At 48.2% G+C, this 27,475-nt stretch overlaps 1 protein-coding gene across 3 annotated transcripts in view; it reads left to right on the forward strand.

Annotated features, from left to right (window-relative positions):
- The window catches only part of NDC80 (NDC80 kinetochore complex component), a 252,088-nt gene that overhangs the window by 162,653 nt on the left and 61,960 nt on the right, over positions 1–27,475 (forward strand). For all 3 annotated transcript variants that reach the window (XM_085621026.1, XM_085621025.1, XM_085621024.1), the window contains exons 10-11: positions 1,092–1,236; positions 19,495–19,700. In XM_085621026.1, coding sequence (XP_085477152.1) covers positions 1,092–1,236; positions 19,495–19,700 — 351 coding nt within the window. The remainder of the gene's footprint in view (positions 1–1,091; positions 1,237–19,494; positions 19,701–27,475) is intronic.

Below are 27,475 nucleotides of genomic sequence, written 5' to 3' on the forward strand. Positions count from 1 at the left end.
CAGCAGGTTCGCATTATTTGTGGACAAAATTATTTTGCTTGACATGCATAATTTGGGTGAACGATGTGCAAAATACAGTTTGCTAAATTGTACACGAGTAAACATTCTGATATGCATTATGCAGTGAGTTTGAATTTGAATCTGGCCCTGGCTAGATTCATTCACAATCCCTTTGAGGCTACTGTCTTCTAGGACACGAGCCTTCTCTCTTGAGTAACTTCATTTCTAGTTGCTATTGCTACTGTCCACTTTAAACCACTGTACCTCTGAACACTGTGTTGCCGTCGGGGCAATGACTTATCCCACTATCTTTTCCCAGGAACTGACCTTGTTCCCTAGTTCAGGTATTTTTCTTCCCTCCTCTTGGTAAGCATCTTTATGCTTTTTTTAAACTTGCAAATGCTACACAGATTGATGTCTGCCATGCTCACTACTTCACTAAACTGAAACTCACCAACTGGCAGAGATGCTGCTAAGGCCACCTTTTCCAAACATTTTACCTCCTGCATTACTGGGCATTGCATCCAAATCCTTCTTCCGTGGTCCCAGCTCGCTGCACCAGAATTAAGGTGACTTCAGTGCCTTTTACCCCCAACAGTTGTTTGCAGAATGGTTTATATGGTTATTGCCACTGGCTACACCACAATCATTCTTTGGTCTCTTGGCCTTCCTTCTCAAGCAATGCACAACTGGCGTCGACTCGGCAGTGCCCGTTTGTGTAGGCATAATCCTAACGCTCTTTTTCTTTGAAAATGAGAGTGAGACAGGATAAAAGAGTAGAATGAAGTTACCTTTAGGACTCTTCCTTATCATAGTAAGTCTTGACCATTGCCAGCCCTCTTCCACCCTAAAAAATTAAACCTCAGTTTGTCTAATTTTAACAGAAGAGAGTGGTTAGTGGTTGAGCCATCCTGCATAAGGGAAGAAGGATGTGAGAATCGCATGCCTAGCATTGGGTGGGCACACTCTATTTACACCTGTTGAAGCAGTGTCTGCATCTGGCATGGCACCCACCTATTGAATAGTAGAGAGCATATGCGCTAGGAGTAACCGGGTCAACATAAAAGTTACTTTATCTATTTCCATTACAGGATCGTTTGGCTGCCATGAAAAAGCAGAAAGCTTCACTTGAAAAAGACATCTACACATATGAGACTTACTTGGCAGAATTGCGGTCCAGATTGTCTAATTTGGTGCAGAAAGCGGAGTGTATCTCTAAAGATGTAGAGGCTGCGGGTAAGTAGGATTACTTATATTCTAGAACTGAACAGACCTTTTTTAACCACAATGGCATAACATATAAATGAGTTCAATTACTTTGTTCCGCTTTAATATGCAGCATAAAACAGTGTAATGTTTTTGACTTTGAAGACATGATTTAGTATAGAAATATGTGGATTGTGTCAGCACTACTGAGTAACTTTAGGATAGGCCTGGAAGAACTTATTATGTTTAATAAATTTGTATTGATCCGATACTGGTATACATGTGACAATATTCCAAACAGTGTTTTAGAAATAGTATGAATTCCCAAATATTGTGTGTTCCAATTTGTATGTCCCTCAGCAAAGTATCAAAAATTACCATTTCACATTTTCTTCTGATTTAGTGATCTGAACAAACAACAAGTTTAATACCCTCCTCCCTACACCTTATACTACACATTACTCCATATAACAATGTCCCGTATCATCAGAGAGCCTGCAGTCTTAAGTCGTAGCCTCAGCAACCCATTTGCACAGTTGCATTGCATCCTGGTAGCAGAGATACAAACACTCCAACTTCAGTCCAGAGCAGTAAGGGGTCCAGAGCAGTTAGACGTCCTCACCAGCTCCCCTTGCTGCCCCTAGTGCCTCCTACCTGCGTCCATACTCTGGACTGCCTGGCTGCTGATACTGCTGCTCCTTAGCAGCCAGCTTGCCATCCAGCTACATGTTGTTCAGGAATTGCATCTTTTCACCCGCTGCGCCGTTCCCATTTTTTCACCACCTGTTTCCCTACCCGCCCACTTCCACAGCGACCCTTTCCACTCACAGGACCTACATAATGGAGGCCGCAACGCGTCCACATCACCGGCGCTCCACATGCTGCACCCAGCACCCAGAACCCTGGCCCTCTGGACACCTACAGGTACTCGTCCACAGATCTTCGAGCCCTGGACCACGGACAATGCAACAACTGTTGCCTGGTATCCCCTCGCTCCATAGCAGGACCGTTCACCTGCCCCCGCTGTCTCTTCACCTGCAACACAGGACAACTCACCCGCACAGAAATCCGTGCCACGCCCACCCCGCCTACCGACACCACCCCGTAAATCCTTTAATGCTTCCTGATCAACGCCAGATCGCTCTGCAAACACACCACAGAAGCCTGGGACACCATCTCCACCCTCGCCCCGACGTAACGTTCATCACTGAGACCTGGCTCAACCCATCCTCGGCCCCCGATATCGCCACCGCAACTCCAAATGGCTACAAGATTACACACCCGGACTCCACCAACAAACATGGAGGGAGCATCTCCAGCATCCACAAAGATTCAATCCGCTGCACCACCACCCAATACGACATCACACCGGTCATGGAACACCTTCATTTCCAACTCCATACCACACACTGATAAAACAACAATCAAAGAGACCCTCGTCTACAGACCCCCAGGACCACACACTGGCCTTTGCGACGCCATCACAGACTTCATCGCTCCACTTGCTGTCAAATCCAAGCACCACATCTTCCTCAGAGACTTCAACTTTCACCTGGACAACCCCACAGACACTAATTCCGTCATCCTCCTGTAACGAATGGACAACATTGGCCTCACCCAGTTTGTCACAGACCCAACTCACAGAGAAGGACAGACACTGGACCCTATCTTCACGCCCAGCAACAGAGTCCAATACAGTCACACTACAGAACTCACCTCGACTGGCCACTCCATTGTCCACTTCACAATCACAGGATCACCCGCACCTCCCCCATTGCCCCCCACCGCCTCCTTCCACAGTTGCAACAAAGTGACATAGAACCAATGGATGGATGCCCTAAACACATCCCAGCCCAGTGCCATAACCAGCTTGGAGCAGGCAGTCGAGAACTTTAACACGTGGATCATCAACGCTGACGATGGAGTCTCACCCATCAAACCAGCCATAACCCTCCAAACAAGCCAGTTGGTATACACCGGAACTCAGCGCAATCAAATACAGCTGCACACAACTAGAGAGAAGATGGCGCACCAGCAGATAGGACACGGACCGAGCAACCTTCAAGTCAGCCCTCATTAAATACTGCCAACAACCAGCAGGTCCTCGTGCCTGATCCCCCTTGCAAAACTTCTCCTGTCAAGCTTGCCCGCAGTCCACTCATTTCAGCTCGTTTCTGCATTCTTTTCTGCTAATTTTCTGCTTACTTCTGACCTTTATATTACCAGTTTCTGCTCGTTTCTGACCTTTATTTTGCCTCTTTCTGCTTGATTCTTACTGCTATTTTGCCTCTTTCTGCTTGATTCTGACCTCTATTTTGCCCCTTTCTGCTAGTTTCTTCTAGTTTCTGACTTCTAGTTTGCCTCTTTCTGTTCCTTTCTTCCCGCTGTGTCCCTCTTCCTGCATCCCACCACCCAGTGCCACGTCCTTCCCCAGGGCACCGAAAACAGAAGTCATAGCTCCTCGACAGAAAAGTCGCATCCATAGCGCCCAGTGGTCATAGCATAGAGGCTACCGCCACCCGCACCAAGGAAGTCTTCAGAGAATTCTCCTGCACAAGAGGCACTGAGAACAGGGTCTGCCCCTCACAGAAACTCTGCGACAGTCTAGTGAATCACTTCCACAATAAGATATCTACCATCTTCAGGAACTTCGAGCCCCAACCTGCTGACCTCCTCACTCCAACAGATTCCCCCCTCCCTTCCTCCAACCAACATCTCACCTTATGGGAGCAGCTCACCACACCGGACACCCCAGACATCATGAACTCCATCCATGCAGGAGCACCCACCGACACCTGCCCCCACCGCCTCTTCAACCTAGGAAGCAAAAAGATCAGCCACCAACTCACCACTATCCTCAACGTTTCCATCACCACAGCCATCTTTCCCGACGCATGGAGACATACAGAGGTCAGACCTCTCCAAAAGAAACCCTCCACAGACCGCAGCGATCTCTAGAACTACGGCCACAACTCGCTGCTCCAGTTCCCTGCCAAAGTTCTGGAGAACCCCATTAACCGACAGCTCACAATAACGACCTGCTAGACGCCTCCCAATCAAGCCAGCTGGCCAAGCGCAGCCACGAGACCGCCCTGATCGTTGCCATGGACGAAATCTGCACCCTACTCGACAAAGGAGAATCAGTGACGCTGATCCTCCTCGACCTCTCCGCAGCCTTCAACACCGTATTCCACCACACACACTTCAGGAGACTGCACCAAGTTGGAATCAAGGGAGACCTTCTTAGATGGATTGCATTATTCTTCACAGGAGGCACACAGAGAATCTGCCTACACCCCTTCACCTCGGCACCCACAAGCACCATCTGTGGAGTCTCCCAAGGCTCATTCCTCAGCCCCACCCTCTTCAACACCTACACGACACCTCTAGCCGACATCGTCAGAACGCACAATATCACATCATATCCTACTCCGACACCCAGATCATTCACCACCAAGATCAACTTCTACAACTGCAGGAAGAATGTTGCAACCTGGATGACAGACAACTGTCTGAAGCTCAACACGGACAAAACCGAAGTGCTGATCTTTGGCAACCACACCTCCCTCTTGAATGGCATCTGGTGGCTCACTGAACTCACTCTCTTCCACACCAAAGACCACGCCTGCAACCTCAGCGTCATACCGGACAGCAAACTTACCATGAAACAAGAGATCAACGCATTCTCTTCTACCTGCTTCCTCACTCTCCGCATGCTCCGAAGAATCTTCAAATGGCTCCCCATATGCATGAGAGAGACAGTCACACATACATTCATCACCAGCAGTCTGGACAACAGCAACGCACTGTACGAAGGAACCATTACCGAACTCATGAGAAGGCTCCAGATGATACAGAATTCAGCAGTCAGACTGATCCTCAACCTGTCCAAATTGACCCACATCACCCAGCACCTGAGGAACCTCCATTGGCTCCCGGCCAGAAAAGATGCCAATTCAAACTACTGACACACGCCTACAAAGCCCTCCATGACCAACGACCAGCATACATGAACCAAAGCCTGAACTTCCACCTACCATTCAGAAACCTTCGCTTCGCCTCCCTCGCCAGACACCGTGCATCTGCCGTAGTCACAGAAGGAGGATGCCTCTTCTCCCATCTCGCCGCCAAGTCCTGCAACGCCCTCCCTTTCCACTTCTGAAGATTACCCTCACTGACAGACTTCAGGAAGAGACTCAAGACCTGGCTCTTCGACTAGTCCAGCAACCCGGCGCCTGGATACCCTCACGGGTGATAAGTCACGCTCTACAAGTACAGATTGATTGCTAGATTGAGGGGGAAAGCATTTACATCTCAATGAGCACAGCAAAGAATATATTATATATTGTATGCTATGTGCCTCAGGGAGGACGGTCCTCATTCTTCTTGTGAAATTTAAGTGATTTAAGCATGGTAGCCCCATTTTACACTATGAGATTCTTATGCAGATCAGCATGTTCCTCACAGTGTAGATACCCACTGTCTTCATCTAGCCATTTGATTGCCATAGCATGCCATCCATAAATAAACAGGGAATTGGTGTTCTTCCAGTTAATAGTGATAGTGCGACGAGCTATTAGTAAGGCTAAGTCCATGAACATCCTGATGCTTTATCACGCTTGGCCCAGCACACGGGCCTGACGTGTGTTTTCGGGTAGTGCGCCCTGTGGCCTGGACAAGGGCAGAAAGAATCTCCTCCCAGTAAGCCTGCAGGGCAGAGCAAGATCACATCATTTGAGGGAGGTCAGACTTGGGTGCTTTACAATGCGTGCAGTTAGAAGCCATCTCATGGTAGATCCTATGAAGCCATTTAGGTGTAAGGTAAGCACTATTAAGTATATAGAACTGAATCAGTTTGAATCGGGCATTGAAGGATATTTTAATCGGGCATTGAAGGATATTTTATTCGGATGTGAGAGGATTCGTGTCTATTCCGTGTCATGTAGTGGTTTAGCTAAATTACTTTCCCAAAAGTCCGGTAACCTGCTATGTTCTAGATATAGGTGCTGCACAAAGGCTTGATAGATCCATATGATTAAGTATGCGGTGTCTTCCATCATGTGTATGATCTGTAATACCAAGGCATAGGTGGTTGAGCCCCACGTGCAATTGTTTAATTTGCTGATAACTAAATAAACTTGACATACAGTATGTCATATTCTTGTACCAATGTTTCGGAAGACCCAGAACAATTTTTAATCCCCAAATGTTTTGGCAAAGCGATTACAGTACACATGATACTCTCATAAACTTTTGTTGTACCACATTAAAAACAAAATATGTTGGTGTTAGTGATTGGGACTGTATATTGGTTGGGAAGTGGATGGAAAGCAGCTGTTTAGACCTCATGTGGAACAATACTGATAACTTTGTGACTGGCGGTGTAGATGACCTCTGGACCCTGCTTTCTGGTCTAAGGAGAGGGACCCTTGTAACTCTTGAATCCATGCATAATTGATAACTAATCTAGGTCTAAAGGTTGATGAACCTGTCCAATTGGACAGCAAGTTTACTCTAATGTCCACCTGTATGTTGCATTTCAAAAAGCTACACACATTGACCTTTCTTACCCCTAACTGGCATAAACTGGATGAATCTGCCTATTTAGGTCCACAGGCTGAGCCACATATGTCCCCCCACCAAGGATAAAATGCAGGTCATCAGAACAACTCCGCAAGACTGACCGGTGGGTGTCCCAGATTCAGTCATACAAATTCTCTGGAACTTTCCATTTCTAATGGGTACTTCTATCTGCAGTTTCCTCACCTGTAGTACAATCCCAGGGGAGTTAGGTTCTGCTGAGTTCCATGAGGTGAGGGGGACTTCAAAGGCCTGAGAGGTAGCTTCTTTGAAGAGGTTGATGGTTAGCTGTTTCTTGAGTTGACAACAGGGTTGGAGTGTTCCTGATGGATTCAGTGATGTAGCTCAGAATCCTGGGTGCATAGTTGGCGAGGGCCCGTTTACTTTTATTTTCACATTTATTTTTCTTCCGTCTCAGGAGGTCCTAATCGTGGTTGTGTTGAGAGCCAGTTTATGTGGTGAGGGTATCACCAAGACAGAGGTGCCATTCACGATGACTTGGTAGCCTGTGCAGTTGTGTTTTTAATGTACTATAGTATAAAAATCCACCTTTGTTTGTTCGCCTTTCTTCCTGCATAGCTGCCTTTCACTCATCCCCAATCAGCTGCTTTTCTCTTGGAGTAAGAGTCTGTCTGGGAGGTGGTAACATTTTAGCCTTGGCCCCATCTTTATGCAGCTGTATGCCAGCTGAATGTAGGAAAACGCCTGCCTGGGGCACCTCTGCTAATCTTTATAAACGTTGCAACGTTATAAAGTTGAATCTTAAATCATTTTTAAGGAGGTCAGCACAAGTGTCCCTGTTCTTGCCTCACCAACTAATCCTATTTGGTTTCTGTTTTTCGACCTGGCTGCAGGATACAAGAATTTCTGGAAGAGATATAATTTGATGCTTCTAGTCACTTGCCTTCAGCTCTGCTTCAGGACAGCAGCTGCCGGGATTGTGTTCATATGCCCAATTACGTTTCAGCCCTATTTTACAATATTTATAGATTTTTTTTTTTAACCTTTTCCCCAAAATAGTCTTGGGCTGGAGTTTTAACATTCAATGAACCCTCTATTTTGCAGAAAATTGTGCTTCTCCCAAATATTGTCGGACCGGAGATGGAATAGTAAATTACAGTGAGAGCACAATGTGGGCGCGTTCGCACCATTCATACGGTTCACTGGGATGCGCGTAGAATTGTGGGTATTTGCAGTGTATACTGTTCACCTCTGGACATGTTTCCTGCTGTTTTGCATTGGTCAGCAGAGGGCAGCCCTTTGTTTGGTGTGTGCGTAATATGCTGCTTTTAGTTTATCAGGTAAGGTACTGCCCCCAAGCTCTGGTGCATCCCAAGGACTCTGCCAATACCATAAATTACCTGTCGCAGCGTCCACAAACCCTCTGCCACACTGAGTGCACTAATGAAGGCAAGGCTGTGCATATTTCTATTTCACCCAAATGTGACGTAAAACGAGAGCATTACACCATAGTTTGTTTATTTACTTGCTAGCAGTAATAACATTTCGCTCAGAAATGGCATTTATGGCTATTGTCTATCATTTTATTAGCTGTGAATAGACACAAAAGTATGTGTTTAATGTACAAGGGAATAGGAATGTTTCACAGCTGATTCACACAGAGTGGTACTTCCTTGACTAGTAATCATTCACAGGGTGATACACACTGGCACTTCGCAATACCTGTCCGGAAAACTCTCCAGATTGTGAGGACAACTCTACCTACGTATCTCGGAATCCCTACTACTCGAGCCACACAGGAAGAAAAAAATCCCCTGCACACTCATTCACAGGATGCGCCCCAAGAATCTGGAAGTCTTCCACTTGAGATGCGAAGAAAATCTTCCATAACCTCCTTCAGGAAAAGAGTCAAAGCGCTACTGCTTGCAAAATACCCACCACCCATACCACCACCTGAACCATTGGATAAATGAACCTGGTCATACTGAGTACCTTATCACCACCCACTACTCATGGGCAAGTCCTATACTTGAGTAATGCCCAAGCATTTCAAATCCTACACCATACACCACATGGGAACTACACATTTAAAGTACTAGTAAGGCTACAACTTTCCTTTGCAGACCTCCTATTCAAGAGACAATCGCTCCTACCCTGTCAACCATCATCACTGAAGGACCGTCACATTTATGCACCTTTAGAATTACTATCCATGCTCTCCGAACAATGTTCTTTGTAAAAGCCATCATATAACAGCTAGTGTGTTGCTATTAATGAGCAAAGTTCTGATAGCTACGGGTCATGTTCATGCTTAACAAAACTCTCAGTAAATAAATAAAAGTCCTATGCGGTACCTATACCAAAGGAGACCTTTGACTTTGTTGCGGTATACCGGGTTTTGCACCTTGATGAAATAATTTATGAAAGGTCTTTTTCGAGTCTTCCCCCCAGTGAAGCCTCCTCCACCACTGTGGCACCTTAGTCTGGTCCTGACCCATCTCATGAAAGATCCCTTTGAGCCTATACATAGGGCAAAATTGAAATTTCTCCCTTGGAAGGTGGCCCTTCTTCTAGCCTTGACATCAGCTAGAAGGATCAGCGAGTTGCAGGCACTCAGCATTCAGGAGCCCTTTCTTCAATTTAAAAATGAGACTGTAATACTTCGTACCGACCCAAAGTTCATCCCGAAGGTACCTTCGGACTTTCATTTAAATGAGCCTGTGATACTTAAAACTTTTTTCGCTCATCCTACAACTCTGGCTGAGATGTCACTTCACTCATTGGACATTCAGCGTTGCCTGAAGTTCTATCTTCAGAGAACTAAGGATTTTAGAAAGTCACCTCATCCCTTTGTGGCTTACAGCGCCCCTCGTAAAGGATTTCCCCGTTCCAAACAGGGCATTGCATGGTGGATTTCCAGCTCTATCCAATATTGTCTCCACGCAGCTGGTAAGCCTCTTGAAGGGAAAGTCCATGCTCACTCGACGAGGGCGATATCTTCTTCTGCGGCCCTCTTTGCTGGGCTACCTATCCGGGAGATCTGCAGAGCAGCAATTTGGAAGAGTACCCATACCTTAATGTTGGAAGGCGGACCTCTGGGGAGTCGGCGGGACCACCCAGTGGGCCTCCTTACTGCAAGGAAGTAGCCGAGCGCCGCTGAGAAGCCTCCTAGGAGAGGTCCTTCCCCTATAGTCGTACTAGCCCAGTAACCCCACCACACAGGTCTCGACACTGGTATCAGTTCTCATATATCTTTATCGGTAATTATCGTAGGTTTCTTGGGCAATATGTACAGGTGGATCGAGGGATCCGAAAAGAGTCAATGTCTTTGTGGGGAAGGGGTAGCGGGACAGCCTCAGTATCAGCCTGGTACGGGGTACCCTGCGCCCAGGTATTCAGCCTCAAGCTGGGAGGGACTCCGGGAGTCGGAGCGTCGGGTGCCGGACACAGGGGCGGCTCGAAGAGGTCGAGCCGCGACGGAGTCAGCAGGGCTCGGAGGGTCAGTTCAGCTAGCTCGAGCCGCGACGAAGTCAGCAGAGCTCCGATGGTAGTTCCGCTAGGTCGAGCCGCGACGAAGTCAGCAGGGATCCGATGGCAGTTCAGCGAGGTTGGGCCGCGACGGCGTCAACAGGGCCCCGAGGTTTCCGTGAGGATCTTATTCTCAGCAAAGTGGAGCCGCGACGAAGTCAGCAGGGCTCGAGGTACGGTTCCAGGCAAGAGTCTTTTCTCCGTAGGGTCAGCCGCGATCCGATCAGCAGGGCTCTCGACTCCAGGATACAACTACTGTCCTGGTGCGGGTTCGCCCCAGATATAGGTCTGGAGCCCTTTGATGTCCGGACCCTTGCATCCGGGGGGGGGCGGAGAGGCCGGGCTGGGAGAGGCCAGACGCCCAGCGGGAGAGGCGCCAGTGGCCAGGGAGGCCGGAGAGCGATCGCGCCCAGGCGTTGGGGGACGGTTGGGGGTCCCATCGAAACTCCCCTCCTCCGGGATCGGGGGATTGGCCACGTGGTGCCCCCTGGCCGGATCTTGGTGCCTCGATGTCGGGGTTTCGCTGGGGCCGCGGCCGGGGGGGGCCGGGTCACGTTGGCTGGTGCGGGTAGATGTGTACAATCCAGGGGGGACCCCGAAGGGTGAAGAGGTCCCCGGTCGGCCTGAAAGGGGGCCAGGACCACGCCACGAGGCCGGGTCCAACAGGCGTCCCCCCCCCCCCAGCCGAAGGCAGGGAGAGTCACCCATCTCCTTGGGGGTTCTCCTCGCCAAGGCGGAAGAAACGGGACAGGCCGTCGGCATTGGCGTGGTCGTTGCCGGGCCGGTGTTCCACTGTGAAGTCCATCCCTTGCAGAGAGATGGACCATCGCAACAACTTCGGGTTCTCTCCTCTCATTTGCATTAACCACCGCAAGGGACGGTGGTCGGTTTGGACCGGGAAGTGGGTGCCGAAGAGGTAGGGCCGGAGCTTTTTGAGGGCCCATACCACGGCGAAGGCCTCTCGCTCGATAGTGCTCCATCTCTGCTCTCGGGGCAGCAGTCGCCGGCTGATGAAGGCCACTGGTCTGTCAAGGCCTTCCGAATTTACTTGGGACAGGACTGCCCCAACTCCGTACTCCGAGGCATCGGTCTGTACTATGAATTCCTTGCTGTATTCGGGGGCTTGCAGCACAGGAGCGGTACAAATTGCTGTCTTGAGGGTCTCGAAGGCCGCCTGGCAGCGGGGCGTCCAGTTCACCTTTTTGGGTTGCTTCTTGGACGTAAGCTCCGTGAGGGGTCCCACAATGCTCCCATAGTTTTGGATGAACCGCCGGTAATAGCCCGTGAGGCCCAGGAAGGCCCGGACAGCGGTTTGGGTGGCTGGGGGCTCCCAGGCCTGGATGGCGTCAACTTTTGGCTGGAGGGGAGCCACCTGGCCACTCCCCACTTGATGACCCAGATAGGTCACGGATCCCTGGCCTATCTGGCATTTGCTGGCCTTTATCGTGAGTCCGGCCCTCTGGAGGGCGGCCAGAACCTCCCCGAGGTGCCCCAGGTGCTCGGCCCAGTGGCTGCTGAATACGGCAATATCGTCCAGGTAGGCGGCGCTGAACGCTTCCAGCCCGGCCAGGACCTTGTTCATTAGTCTTTGGAAGGTTGCCGGGGCATTCTTCATGCCGAAGGGCATCACCCGAAAGTGGTAGTGCCCATCGGGAGTGGAGAAGGCGGATCGCTCACGGGCGCCGGGGGTGAGCCTGATCTGCCAGTATCCGGCAGTGAGGTCGAAGGTGCTTAGGTAGCGGGCTGCTCCTAGGCGGTTGATTAGCTCGTCTGCCCGAGGAATGGGATGGGCATCGGTCTTGGTGGCGGCATTCAACCCTCGGTAGTCCACGCAAAATCTGAGATCCGGGGTGGTGCCTGGGGCGGCGGCCTTCGGCACCAGGACCACTGGGCTGGCCCAGGGACTGTTGGAAGGTTCGATGACCCCGAGGGCGAGCATCTTGGCGACCTCGGCTTGGATGCAGGCACGCACTCGGTCGGGCACCCTGTAGGCTCGGTGTCGCATGGGGGGGCTGTCCCCGGTGTCGACGTCTTGGACGCACCAGGGAGTGACCCCGGGAGTGAGGGAGAAGAGGGCAGCGAAGGGTTGCAGCAGCTGTTGAAAGTCGTGGCGCTGTTCCGAGGTCAGGGTGGTGGAGAGTTTGATGCCCTCTATGGAGCCGTCTTGGTCGGAGGTCCTCAGGAGGTCGGGTAGGGGCTCGGAGTCGCCTTCGCCCCCATCGTCGGTAGCTAGCAGCAGGCTTAGTTCCGTTCGGGCAAAGTGGGGTTTGAGCTGGTTTGCGTGTAGAACCCGGAGGGGGTTCCTGGGGGACTCCAGGTCGACTAGGTAGGTGACGGGGCTCTTCTTCTCCACCACCTTGAAGGGCCCGGTCCATTTGTCCTGGAGGGCACAGGGGTCCACAGGCGACATGACCCAGACTTGCTGGCCTGGCTCGAACTCAATGGAGGAGGCGTTCTGGTCATACCAGCGTTTCATGTCCTCTTGGCTGGCCTCGAGGTTGGCCTCGGCCAGTGCCCGGAACCTCCGGGTTTGGTTCCGCAGGGTCAGGAGGTACCGGTAGACGTCGGGAGGGGCATTTCGGATGTTCGTCTCCCAGCCTTCCTTGACCTGGCTGAGGGGACCTCGGACAGGGTGTCCGTACAGGAGTTCGATGGGGCTGAACCCTAGAGACTTCTGCGGGACCTCCCGATAGGCAAATAGGAGGCAGGGCAGCAGGACGTCCCATTTCCGCCTCAGGGGCTCTTCCAGGCCCTTGATCATCCCTTTCAGTTTACTGTTAAAACGTTCGACTAGTCCGTTCCCCTGGGGGTGGTACGGGGTGGTGAACTTGTAGGTGACCCCGCATTGTTGCCATAGGGACCGCATGTATTTCGATATAAAGTTCGTCCCTCGGTCGCTCAACACTTCCCGGGGGAACCCCACTCTCGAGAAGATTCCCATCAAGGCCCGGCCCACCACGGGGGCTGTCACAGTTCGGAGAGGGATGGCCTCAGGGTATCGGGTGGCGTGGTCGACTAGGACGAGGATGAAGCGGTGACCCAGGGCGGTTCGGGGGTCCAGGGGCCCCGCTATGTCGATTCCTACTCGCTCGAACGGGGAGTTGACTGCCGGGAAGGGCTGGAGAGGGGCTTTGACCCGTCCCCCAGTCTTCCCGCTGGCTTGGCAGGTCGGGCAGGTCCGGCAGTGATTGTCCACGTCCTTACGCATTCGGGGCCAGTAGAAGTGGGTCACCAGGTGGCTGTATGTTTTGTCTTGCCCCAGGTGCCCGGCGAGGGGCACATCATGTGCCAGATTGAGGAGGAAACCTCGGAATCGGAGGGGGTTCACCAGCACTCGACCGGCCCCTAGTTCTGCGATCTTCTGCTCGCTGTAGAGCAGGTCATTGTCCCAATAGACCCAGTGCGTTCCCGTTTGGTCACCGGCGGCCTGGGCGGCCGCCTGCTGTCAGGTCCCCTCGAGGGAGGGGCAGGTTTTCTGTTCTTGCTGGAACTGTTCCCTTGTGGGGCCCCCGTCGTGGCGCCATTGTGCAAGTTCAGGGTGTTCGCCGAGGGAGGCGATCTCGTTCTGGGGAAGTTCGGACGGCCCGGCATCCTCGTCGAGTTCCTCCTCGACCGAGGGAGGTGGTGGTTCGGGCCCCTCGGGCTCGTCGGGGGCCCAGGGGGAACTTTCCAGGTCGTTCCCCAGGAGGCAGTCCACCGGGGCGTCGTCGCGAACGGTCACTTTCAGCAGGCCTGACACTCCTCCCCACTCAAATGGAATCCGGGCCATCCGGCACATGCTCTCGGTGTTGTCGGCCGTCCGGACGGGGCACAGTACATGAGGCAGGATCTGTTCGGGGGTCACCAGGTGGCAGCGGACAGCGGTCACGCTGGCTCCAGTGTCACGGAGGGCTTCGGCCCGGCGTCCATTAATGGTGACCCACTGCTGGTATTTCTGGGTGTTGCTCGGGATGGGGGTTTGGGGCACCATTTCTCGGCTGCCCAGGCATACGAGGGATATGGCGGCCGGCTCCCACTCGGTGGACCCGGCGTCGGTGTTCTCTTCCTCCTCCTCCCCTTCCCCCAGGGCGGTGGCCGCCAGCTGTCGGGGCGGGGGCCCGGTGGCCCCGCTTCGTCGGTTCATGGGGCAGGTTGGGTCACTGGCATAGTGCCCTGGTTGTTGGCAGCTGTAGCAGGTTACCGTTGGCCGAGGTCCTGGTCGGGCTGGGGTTGTCCCCCTTCGTGCTAGGGTCGGGGACGTGCGGTTCGAGGGCGGACCCCGAGGAGGACTCCGGGGCGGCCCTGCTGTAAAGTCTCTGTTCCGGGTTGACCCTCCTCCTCCGCCGCGCTGGCGGGGGGGTCCGGTGGCGTTCCGCTGGTACTCCCCCATCGAGTTCCGGGGGACCCGGGTGTTCACCCACCGATCGGCCTCGACGGCGAGCTTCCGCGGCTCGGTCAGTTTGCTGTCGAGGAGGTGCTGTCTTAGCTCGACGAAACAGTTGTTGGAGAGATGCTCCCAGACAATGAGGTCGAACAGCTGCTCGTAGGAGGTGACTTTGCTGCCCTTGACCCACCCTTCCAGGGCTCTGCTAAAAAAGTCTACATACTCCACCCAAGTGGTACCGGGGAGTTTCTTGCAGTCTCGGAAGCGCTGGCGGTACATTTCTGCGGTGAGGCCATAGCGGGTGAGCAGGGCCTCCTTCATGTGATCGTACGAGGTCATCACGTCGTCCGGGAGCTGTAGCAGGGTGTCTCGACGTCCATTAACGAAGAGCCCTCTCCACCACGTTCTGGGGCAGGCCCCATGGTTGCTTCCAGTGAGGCCATAGTTGCAACAACCTTATCAATCCATCAGATTTGTACTGGTTAGGCATGGTTCAAAATTGGCCCTTCACCATCATGCCAACATGTCAAAAAATATTTAGGTTGTAGTGCTAACCAGTGTAGTATGTCTTTGTGGTTTCAAGTTGTTACCATGCGAAGGCAGACCCCAGACTGACTATTACATAAGGGAGGGAACCAAGGATTGGCATAAACTACCAGATTAAGCAGGAGATCAGACTAGGCATTTTCCCTTTAAATTTCCACTAGTTCCCAGCCAACACTCACCTCTTATCAAATGTTTGTCACTGTGACAGGTTTTGGAAAACTATGACACCGGTGCACCAATATCCATTGTGTATTTGAGTGCTGCCCCAGACAATGGAGGCAATTAAGGCCAGGTGGGTGCCAGTTTTGTTTCAGGCAAGAGTGGCAGGGAACACAGGCATCCCTCATCTCTCTCCTGCTGTCTGTGAGTCAAAACCAGTTTGTGGAGTTTTGAGGTGAGGTGGCCACAGAGCAGCCCCTACAGAGCTGCAGGTTTCTCTAGGAGACCACAACATCTGCAGTACAGCAGAGGGTCCCATCACCCGGTCCACTCCAGTTTATCCCCAGCAGTCCATCATTTATCTGCTGTGCTGCTGGGTAATAAATATGCTGCTATCTTGTGAGGCGCCATGAAGCCCTGCAAAAGGACCCAGAGCGCACTCCAGTCCAGCACAGGTCTTCTTCGAGTAGTGTGGTATCAGAAGTGCTTCATTGATGCAGTGTGCCTGTCAACTCAGGCTCCAGGCAAGAGGTTTCAGACGGGGACCAGGTCCAAAAAGAGCCTCATTAGGACAGCCTCATTGGTTGTCAAGTAGGATACTTGAAGAAGCAGCAGGCATGCGGTTGAAGCCACAGTAAGAGTTATGAGGATGGATTGATTTCTTGGCTGTTTTTCATCTTAGCAGGCCTTGTGGAATCCATTACCTGGAAATAATTGTCTCTGTGTACTACCTCAATGTTGACACCTTTAATAAAATAACTTGGGGAGGGAGTGTCCAGTGACTGTGTGTGTTTGTGGGTTCCCCTCGTCAACTCCTACTGCAGCCACATCATGCGCACAATTTACCACTGATGTCAAGCAATTTTACTGAATTTGAGTCCTGCAGTCTTAACATATGGCTTTGAGCTGAGATCATTTATAAAGGAAGACAGGTGGGAACCTACTGTAATCCCCTGGACGGGCCTTATGGCACGGCACAGGTAACGCAGCTTCCTGTCTGTGTCTAGTGAAGAGGAGAGAACTTGCACTGTTGATGCCCAAAAGTAACCTTGTATATAATAGTAAATGTTCTTCTACCATAAGTATGCGTCCATGCACACAATCTGGGATGCATGTTCTGAGATCAGTTTCCTGAAATTCTACTTCATATGCAGGGGTGGAGAGGAGTGTTCAGTCTAGCCAAGGCTGACGTAGACCATGTGCCAGTCTGGATAGATAGGCGTTAGGCTTCATTGGGTTTATCTGGTGATCGCAGTCTGATGTATAGAGTCGCAACATTTTCTCTACAAACTACCAGGTAATGTTAGGACATTTTATTCGATGAATGAGAAATTGGCCCGAGCGTTCGCACACAGAGGGAAATATTTGAAGTATGTAAAAACGGATTGTGGATATCAAAGAGATATTTTGTGGCCAGTTAAACGGGAGCTGGTACAGCAAAACCATGTCTGGAAACTTTGTCGCTGAATAAAGGAATCTTGTGAAAAATGTGGGCACACAAAATGAGATATAGTTTATGCCACAAAATGCACTGGTCAGGAAAATATGCATGGTTGAATGACCGCATAGGTCACTGGCGTCGCTGAAGATAGTAATAAAATATTTGTTAAGGTTTCGTTTTTGTTTCTTTCAAGGTTGATATTAGCAACACTACATACAGGTTTGGCTAGATGTGTTATTGAGTTGCAAACCTAATGGAAGTGTTTTACATGTAATCAGTGGTGTGAGAAGTTGGAAGGCCACATACACATATGTGTTTTGTGAATGTATTAGGTGGGAACCGTTCTGCTTTGTGTCCAAAAGAAAACCAAGGGGATGGATCTAACTACACAGCTCTATGAATATTATACCAAACGATTTCCTAAGTTACTGAAGATATTTAAATGGATATCAAATGTAGAGACCTTGCATCCTAAATGGGACGACAAGATCAGCTTTTGTTGTAACCAAACACTGTTCTTCATACCCACTGTGATCACTGATTTATCTGGTTCTTTTTAAAATTACCAAAGAGATGACAAAGTGGCTGATACCACATCTGAGAGGTCTGGCGCATCCGGATCTTATTGAGTTTTACAAGCCTGAGTCTGGCACGGGTTCATAATCAGGACACTTATTTGGGTAGAGTGAGGAAAACCAAGGCCATTGTGCCAATTTGGTATGTTGAATTAATGTGTCAGATTTCTCATTCACGCAACCTTTGGCCGGCCTGCACCCTGCCAGGGTCTCTGTGTTGCAGAAGGCAAGAGCTGGTTAGAAAAGATGGATATTTCAGTCGAGCTCGATCTGTTTCATATTTGACTGTGACCTTTGGTTGTACCGGTTCGCAGAAATAGACTCCTCATCTCCTTTGTGTATAGGCTAGCTGGACATGCTGCCTTTTGTCTGGGCCTCAGCTGCTGGACTTGTGCTTACTCTATTAATGGACTTTCCTAGGCTATTGTTAAGATGGTGGAACGAATGTTTGAATATGTGGCTTGATGACTCTTAACTCAACCAAGCAAAAGAGTCCCTTCTCTTCTGCGATAGGTTGCCATTGCCTGCCATGTGTCACTCGAGGCCATTGCTTCTTCATGGTTTGTGCAGAGGTTTATATTACCTCATCCAGAGGCAGGTCTGCCAGGATGCTGGTAACATTTCAGTGCAGCCCAAATGCAGACTTTGAGTCACTGACAATCTGTTTGACTGAAGTGGCCGCTTCAATGAAGACAGACTCACTAACCCTTCTCCAGGCGAGACTATTGATTATGGGGCCAGAGAGCTGCTTGAGGTTTGGTAAGAGGAGATTACGAAATGCTCCAAATTAGTAATTTGCCCAAAATCAGTGTACATTTGATTTGATTGTTGTCTTTAACATGTACAGTAAAGTAGCCACAGCGGTTAGAACTTGATTATCTTTGTGGCTTCAAGAAGAGGTTCAACTAGTTCAACTCTCAGAAACCCAAAAAGTGAAGAGTCGCCTGATTTCAACTATAATTCTTTTCGTGCAATTTATCACATTTAGTTTCTTCATTTTTGAAAAACTATTATGTTGATTCTCCCAAATCACATCATGACATGAAACCCTTTTAAGCTTTGTATTTCTGTATTTGCCATGTTTGTTACACCAGTGGACGTGCTCTTCCAGCCTGAGCTCCTTGACGGGTGTTTGAACAGAAATAGGATAATAAATTAGGCTGTGGGAAGGACTGCCATAACGTGCTGGTACAAGTACTCCAGTGCAGCCTCAGTTGGGGAATTCACCCCACACACCAGCTGATATTCAATGAGTCTCCTGCTCTGTAGTCTCTCTTCATGTAACTTTTTACTCCAAGTTCTGTCCTCTTTTTATGGTTATTATAAATTATGCTTTTGTGCCTTTCACAAGGGAGTTATTAAAATGATGACAAGTGAACTCAGAATAAAACCTCCGAATCTTAATCATCACATGAATTGTTTACACCGTTGGGCACTGCAGCGAAAAGGTTTGATTTGCCCTGTATCACGTTTAAGTAGTTTAGTAAAGTTGTTTCACTGTTTTAGCTAGAGGAGTACAAATGCTCCTGAAACCACTGGTACTAAATCTACTTCTAGTTCAGACATTACTTCCACTGCGACCCACTATGAGTTTATTACTAATATTTTACTACTACTACATCTACAACCAATGGTACTACCTTACTAGTTCTAGTTGGGATTGTTGAAGACAAAGGATTAGTGCAGTGCTAAACGTCTGGACCAGGAGGTCTACTGGTGTGTCCCAGAGACCAGATGAAAGCAAAATGTATTTATTTGTGGTTCCAAGTAAAATATGACAGACCCAATGTAGGTGACAGTGCTTTACTAGGTTTGCAGTACCAACCATAACAAAGTTGACGCCCATTTACAAGAAACAAAGTTTCAAGACACCAGTTACAAGATGGGTCATGCAAAACAAATATGGGGAACATTTAATGGTGTATATGTGGTGAAGTGGGAAGGAGGAGAGAAGAAAACACAGACGGGGACACAATTAAATATACAAAACATACAGAAATAGTTGTGTACTTCAGATTACTGAAAAGGGTGGTCCCGGTGTTACAAAGCCATTTTTCAGGTGAGAGATCACAGAAGAATGCCTGCTTGACTTTAAAGCCCTTCCGCAGAGTTTATGATGTCTTTGTTTTGCACAGAATTGGAGTTTGAAGCAATGAACGCGGAGGACGCTCGCCTTAAGAACATTCTGGAAAATCAGAAATATTCTGTGGCCGACATTGAGCGGATCAAGTATGAGCAAAATGAGCTGCAGCAGACTATAAACAACCACACCAAGCAGCTGGATGATGACAGAAAGAATTTATGGAATGAGGAGCTGCGATTTGCCAAAATCCGAGAAAGTGTAAGTAAAACCATTCTCTGTGTTTAAATGATTTGCAAAAAAAAATAGCTTAATAGACCGGGCACAAGTATGTTTTTGTTCCTCTTTACTCAAATAACAGTTCTTGTTTCGTAAAGAAGCGCAACATTACACAGAACTCAATAATTTGGCAGGTGATAATTTTATTATCTTAATAACACACAGGTACTGGGAATTATCTTATATTTTCCTATCCTATTTTAAATACTTAGAGACAAGATGTCTCACCCACATAATGCGGCATACTTCATCATTGGCCACCTATCCCACCCTAGTTTCAGGGCGGACTCAACCTATTTTATGTGGAACTTCTTAAGATGTGCTCATTTCTAGATAATACAGGGATCCACTTAGAGTTCAGAATGCCTTCGGGTATATGTCAAGTGTGCCCTTTATTATGTAGTACCTTACGTATGATTACTTTTTTAATCTTACCTAAGGTACCGCCTTAGGTATGATTACTTAAGGGCACAATGATGCTAACATCATTATAATGTGCCAACATGTTTCTGCTCTTCTGTTGCCATATACATGGTGAGGGGCCTTCTTCAGGGCTATACAGGGATCCTTGTTTTTAAGTCTATGTGGATACATCACACCAGGTGATTCAGAAAATTCCTACCTGCACTGATATATCCACTTACCTAGGATGAAAAATACAACAACATTATCGTTGGTACCCATCATCATGCTCTAATGGTAGCGGTCTGACTTATAGAAACCTTGTATCAACATGTGATGAGGAAGTGATACTGCAAACACACACAAACAACTTGCAGATCACCGGCAAGTGCGGTAAAACCATGCATTCCTTCAGCTTTCCTTTAGGCTTACCCTGCTCAAGGTTGCTGTTTACTTCATGGGCTGGCGAGGAGTGCCGACCCTTGGAGCAATATATAATGGCATTAGTCTTTCAAACGTGACAAATCATAGTATCGTTATATATAAAGTATTGTCTCATCCCAATGGGGAATTCTTTTGTTATGGCTGGTAAGATCTGTAACTGTCTCAAGCAGGTAATCACCCCACCAATATCCTGCTAATCCCATTGTTCTTCTTAAACAACTAACAAGCTTATAAATTACAATAAGGTTGTTTGAAATAATGAGTATAATTGTATTAGCTTAACAGGTGATTTACCATCCATGGTCTTTGTATTTTGCATACATCTTTGCTGCAGTGAATTACTCTAACCCCAATGTTGGTTATTCTTATTTCTCCAGTATTGTATCTCTTATAGATTCACATGCTTGAATCTTCCCTGTCGTTATGGTGGGAGTCCCACAATAACAGTAAAAATAGCAGTACTGAAACATTAGCATAGTCCTCCGTAGGAAAAGGAACAACAATTTTATTAACCTTTCAACATCATTTAATAACATCAAAAGTTCAGTCAATCAGAGTAGAGACCTCAGAATATCTTTCCCCTAAAGGGCCACCATGCCTCACATTTCTTACCGCATGTTGTGTGATAGGGAGTCTCGCTGAGCTCTTCTCAGTGACAGTGTTTTTTCTGCAACGTTTGACCTCCAGCTTTCAGCTATTCAGCTACATTCAAGATACATGTGAACTATCTCTTTGCCTGTTCCTTCATTCAAAATGCCAGAGCTGAAAAAAGGCTGTTTAGGCCTTGCAAGACCTGTGGGAAGTGTAGACTTTTCTCAGATGACCCCCACAAACAGTGTCTGTATTGCCTCTATGCTGACCATAAACCCAGGGAATGCACATATTGCCTCACTTTTTCAGCCACAAACCCTCAAGGATAGAGAGGGTAGACTGCTCCTCTAGCTCTGAAAGAAGGCGGCTGCCTCAGCCTCAGACTCAGAGTCTGAACTTAAGGAAAAAGCTCATTCTTCCTCTAGGAAGAGAAAGAAGGCAGCTCCTCTTCTCACCATGGGAACTCTGAAAGATCCAAGTCCCAGGAAAAGCAAAATTCTGATGGGAAACACCTTAAAAAAAAAAAAACAGACGGAGACTGCTAAATCTGTTTCAGCGCCAGCTTCTGCTCCCCAGACTCCTTTCAGGGATCATTCACCTAGTCCGTCGACGGCTTCATCGTCAAAGATTCCGCCATCAACGAAGAAGGCAGCCATTTCTACGCTGTCATCAGCCACAACGGTCAAGACATCGGCAGCAGCATCATCAGGCTTACAGCTGACAGTGACTACAACATCACCGTCAATGAGGATTTCACCGTCTTTTACCCTCCCGTCGATGCACTGCTGAGGGCTACCCCGCAGACGATGGTTGTCCAGGCTGTCATCGATGTCGCAGACGGCTGTATTGGTGACGGCACCGTCGTCAAGCCCGGGGGAAAACCAGCTTCCTGCACCCACAAAGCAAAAAAAAAGGACTTCTCAAAGATATCCCCTTTACCTCCAACTCGTCTTTTGGACTTTCAAGAGTCTGAGGATGAGGACTTGTTTGGCCCTGCTTGTAGTCCATCCCAGTTAAGAGTCAAATGCTAGGACTTGGAAGATGAGGACATTGAGGACAATGATCCATCTGCTTACCTTTCAAGGGATGTTTCTTTTGCGGATAGAGATTCTTCTTCAGTACAGAGGCCTGATGCCTTCCAGGAGCATTATCCCTATGATAACCAAGAGAGGAAATGCCATCTCCTTAGGTAACCATCTATTAATGTTCCGGTTTCTTTGGTATCAGATTTATGTCATATAATGGATGACTATTATAAACGCTTTCCATATGCTAACGCTCTCCAACGGCCTACGCCTCCTCAAGAGATTCCTTTTCATCTTGCTGGCCAAAACACTCCGAAGTTCATACGAGAAAGGGTATTGCCTCCACCTCTCATCATTACGGAGGACACCTAGGATATGGATCAACGCCAAATGCAGGAATGTGAGATCCATACTGATCTAGACGTTCATGATGAATGGGACTATTATATAGACCCTATGCTGTCATTTCCTATCCTACCATCTGCGGATTCACCGCCTGCAGATATTTGTGGTTTTCACGATCTATTAGAGCATGCCTATGAAAGCTAAACAGGCTGAATGTTTTCTTGATGATTTCAAGCAGGGCACTCAATGTTCCTTCAGAGCAGTTCCCATAGTAGATTTTTTGTGGCAGGAGGGAATCAAGCTCATGAAATCACCAGCATCTATTCCAGCGGTCGTACCAAAACTGGACAAAAAGTACAAGTCCCCAGAGAACTTGCACGCATGCCTTATTGGACATCCTAGGCTGGATTCAGTCATTATGTAGGTAGCACAGTGGCTAACCAAAAATCCATCGTCTCCATGTACGGCTCCACCTGACAAAGAAGGACTCCGTCTTGACATCGTAAGGATTTTTTCTGCTGCGGTGGCCTCCTCCATTAGAGCCTCCAATGCCATGGCCATCCTGGGAAGATTTGACCGACAGATGTGGCCGGACATTACTGCTCTCTTGGAATATCTACCAGAAGATAAAAAGGAGGCTAAGGACATTCTGTCTGAAGGGGAAAAAACATCTTCAGAGCTCATTGAGATTGCCATGGATGTGTAATCCACCACTTTTCGCCAGATGGCAGGAGCAGCAGTGCTGCATCAACGTGTTGATTGAGGGCTACTACCTTCTGTCTAGAAGTGCAAGCCAAGGTGCTAGATATGCCCTTTGATGGGGAGTGTCTGTTTGAAAAGATGAAGCGCTACAATTCATCAAATTGGACACAGACACAGCTAAGTCGCTAGGCAGTCTCCAGCAGTGCCGTTTTCTGCCCTTTCGTGGAAGAGTTCGGGGGCAATACCCATCACGGCTGCAATTCCACCAGCAGTATCAACCTTATCCACAGCATATCCACCAACCATCTTTTTACATTCAAACTTACCACTCCAATGCCATGCCTTCTTATTCAAGAGCCGCAGGGTGTAAGCAACAGCAATCAGCTGGGAAATCTCAAGACTCCAACAGAAGGCAATGAGAATCGCCAGACCGCTGCCACCACAGTCCCACTTCAATTTGGTCCTGAATTCTCCAAATTCTACAAAAAATGGAAATCCATTTCATCAGACAAATGGGTTTTAGACATCTTCCAGCACGGTCACACCCTGGAGTTTGTTCAGCACCCTTCAAATGTCTCACCACGGAAAGTTCCTCTTCAGCATCTTCCCGATGTCAGAGAAGAAATACGATCACTTCTTTTGAAGCATACCATGGAGGAGGTACCCCATAACCAGCACAATCAGGGGGTTTACTCCCACTTCTTTCTAATCCAGAAATAGACAAGGAAATGGAGAAAGGTCGAGGACCTCTGGTTACTGAACACGTTCATCAAGAAGCAATCCTTCAGGATGCTCTCTCTACAAGAGATCCTTCTTCTCATGGAAAAAGGAGATTATCTGACTTCTCTCGATTTCCTTGATGCTTATTTCCACATTCCCATACGCACCAAGCATTGCAAAATTCTCAGGTTTGAAGTGGCAGGCTGCCATTACCAATTCAAAGTGCTACACATCGGTTTAAAATCTGCTCCCAGAGTTCACCAAATGCATGGCCCCAATAGCACCTCTCCAAAGACGTTCAGGTCACCAGGTGTTCCCCTACATGGACGACTGGTTAATAAAAGCTCAGACTTTTCAGGTGGCCAAAATCTCTACACAAGCCTGTTGGAATCTCTTCCAGACTCTTGGACTCTGTCTCCATCTGGAAAATGTTCTCTCATCCCTTCCAAATCTGACTTTTCTATGGCCATGCCTCCACATAGACCCAGGCAAAGCTTTTCTAACTCACAAAAGTATTTTATGCCTTCAGGATACGACACGGCTTCTGTCATATAAAAAAGTCAATGTCCTAGAGAGTATACAAGTCCATGCTGGGGATGATGTCCTTCCATCCTGTTAATCCCTAATTGCAGTATCCGCATGCCACTGCTGCAGGAGCAGCTGGATGCACAGTGGGCTCAGTCTCGGGGATCGTTCGACGACATGATTCACAATTCCGCAGCAATGAAAGCTGCGATGTCCTGGTGAATGGTCAAGAAAAATAATTCTCAAGGTCTCTCATTCCTTTATACAGTGCCGCAACTGGTGATGACCTCAGATGCATCTATGTGGGGCCCACTTCCAGGAATTGCAGGTTCACGGCAAATGGTCCAAGCAGGATTCAGAATGGCACATAAATCTTCCATAACTCAGAGCAGTATTCCTCGGCCTGAAAGCATTCCTACCTCGGATATGAGGTTCTTCAGTCCTTGTCAGGATGGACAATACCACCACCATGTTCTACCTTCGAAAGCAAGGTGGCACGAGATCTCACACGCTTTCCCTTCAAGCTGAACAGATTTTGGAATGGCTTTTTGCCAACGACATCTCCTTTTTTGGGTGGAACACATACCTGGAGTCCACAACAAGTGATCCGACTCTCTCAGCAGAGTAACTAAGCAATGCCACGAATGGGAGCTTACCGACCAACAGCTGACAATAGTCTTCCGGTCTTGGGGTTGTGCAACATTAGATCTGTTTGCTTCGTCCCTTAACAAAAAGTGAACTTTTTTCACAAGCTGAGTTCCTCAGCCGGGGTCTTTGGGAGGCACCTTTAATTTTTCATGGGCGGGGATGTTGTATGCCTCGCCGTCCCTCCCAAATCCCCCGCCCCCCACCCCCAATCACGGGTTTCCTCTCATTCCTCGAGTTCTCCAAAAGATGAAGCGAGAGCCATGTTGGCTCATCCTCATCGCTCCGGGATGGGCAAGACAATTCTGCTAGTGCTAGAGTGTGCTCCCATTCTCTTTCCACCAAAGGGCGATCTTCTCTATGTGAACCAGATCCAAGTAGTTATCCTCAAATTCCCATTCTTCACTTATCGGCTTTGCTTCTCAATACGCTGAATACGAAATTTTAACTTATCTTAGGAATGTGGGTCAATACTGCAGAAGGCTCGAGGCCCTTCTATGCTCAAATGTTACATGGCTAAATGGAAGAGATTTTGTGTATGGTGTACTACTCAGTCATATCACCCTTTTTCTGCCACACCTGAGCAGGTGTTGCATTCTCTTCTGCATCTAGCCAAAGCAGGACTATTGTATTCTTCCATAAAAGTCCCCCTCACTTCCATTTCTAGGTACAGGCGACTTCCGGATCAATCATCATTGTGGTCCAATAGGCTTATCAAAGAGTTTATGAAAGGGCTTGTTAGGTCTTACCCGCCTGTAAAACCTCCTCCAGTTCTTTGGCAGCTAAATACGGTTCTGTCGCATCATATGTGACCTCCTCTTGAGCCCGTTCACAAATGCGAGCTAAAGTTACTTTCTTGGAAGGTAGCCTTTCTCTTGGCCATCATATCGACAAGACGTTTCAGCGGAATCCAGGCGTTTACAATAAAAGAGCCATATCTTCAGTTCCTACCTGACAGAGAAATCCTGTGCACCAATCCTTCATTCATTCCTAAAGTGCCATCATCTTATTACCTCAACGAACCTATAGTTCTACGTGCGTTCTTTCCTAATCCATCCTCGGCGGTAGAAAAAGCTTTGCATTCCCTGAACATTAAACGCTGTTTGAAGATTTACCTGAAAAGAACGAAAACTTTTCACAAATTGCCTCAATTACTGGTATCTTTCTCTGTTCCTAGAAAAGGACAATCCTTGACACGGGCTAGTATTGCTCGTTGGGTCACTTCAGCGATGCTTTTCTACCATGAAAAGTCTGGCCAATCACTGCCTGCGAAGACGCAGGCTTACTCAACAATAAAGGTTGCAATGTCTTCAGCCCTGTTTGCAGAAGCATCCGTCCTGACATTTGCAGGGCAGCAACCTGGGCAAACGCTCACACATTCACAAGCATTACTGCATCGATGGTTGGAAGAAGACGGCTATAGCAGTTGGGCATGCTGCACTATAATGCCTCTTTGCATAAGGTATGTGGCTTCTAGCCTCTTTTCTTTGTATTTCTCTTTGCCGTTTTTATTCTTGCATTTTATGTACCTTATTTTATGTACCTTATATTCGCCTTACAGTATTTTTCTTTAAAGTCATGGTGGGATAGTTGTCTTCCCACTGCCATTCTTTTATTTTTTTGGGGATAATGCTTACTAGTCGGATTTGAGCATGTGAATCTATAAAAGATACAATACTGGACAAAAAATAGTTGCTTATCTGTAAACTGTGGTTCTCCGGTATTGATATCTTTTATAGATTCACATGCAATCCTACCTCCTCCCCCATCAGGCTCACCATTTTATAACCCTATATACACTTGTGCTCGAGATCTGAGGTATGGTGGCCCTGTAGGGGAACAGTATTCTGAGGTCTCTTCCCTGATTGGTTGAACTCTGGATGTTATAAAATGATGTTGAAAGGTTAATAAATCTGTTGTTTGTTTTCCTATTGAGGTCTATGCTAAAGTTTCAGTACTTCTATTTTTACTGTTACTGTGGGACTCCCACCATGACGACGGGGAAGATTCAAGCATGTGAACCTATAAAAGATATCAATACTGGAAAATCACAGTGTACAGGTAAGTAACTTGTATTTTCTATGGCATCATTCCAGATTAAGGATGTAACTGGAGCTAGCCTCTCTAGTCCTGTGTGCCCTCCGAACACCTCACCCAATGGATCTGTGATGTATCGGTTCTTGTTTTATCTCTGTAAGAGGACGGTTCAATATTTCCTACTCTTGTTTGTTCTGTTGTTGCACTCATTTTTGTCATGGTACATTGCATCTCAGTTTTCACCGCAACACTTTCTAGCCTCTTCTTCATGATACAGATCATCAGGTTTAATGACGGAGGGCATAAATCGGGGTAAGAGCA

The sequence above is a fragment of the Triturus cristatus genome, chromosome 8, assembly GCF_964204655.1.
Source record: "Triturus cristatus chromosome 8, aTriCri1.1, whole genome shotgun sequence".
NCBI classification, from domain to species: Eukaryota; Metazoa; Chordata; class Amphibia; order Caudata; family Salamandridae; genus Triturus; species Triturus cristatus.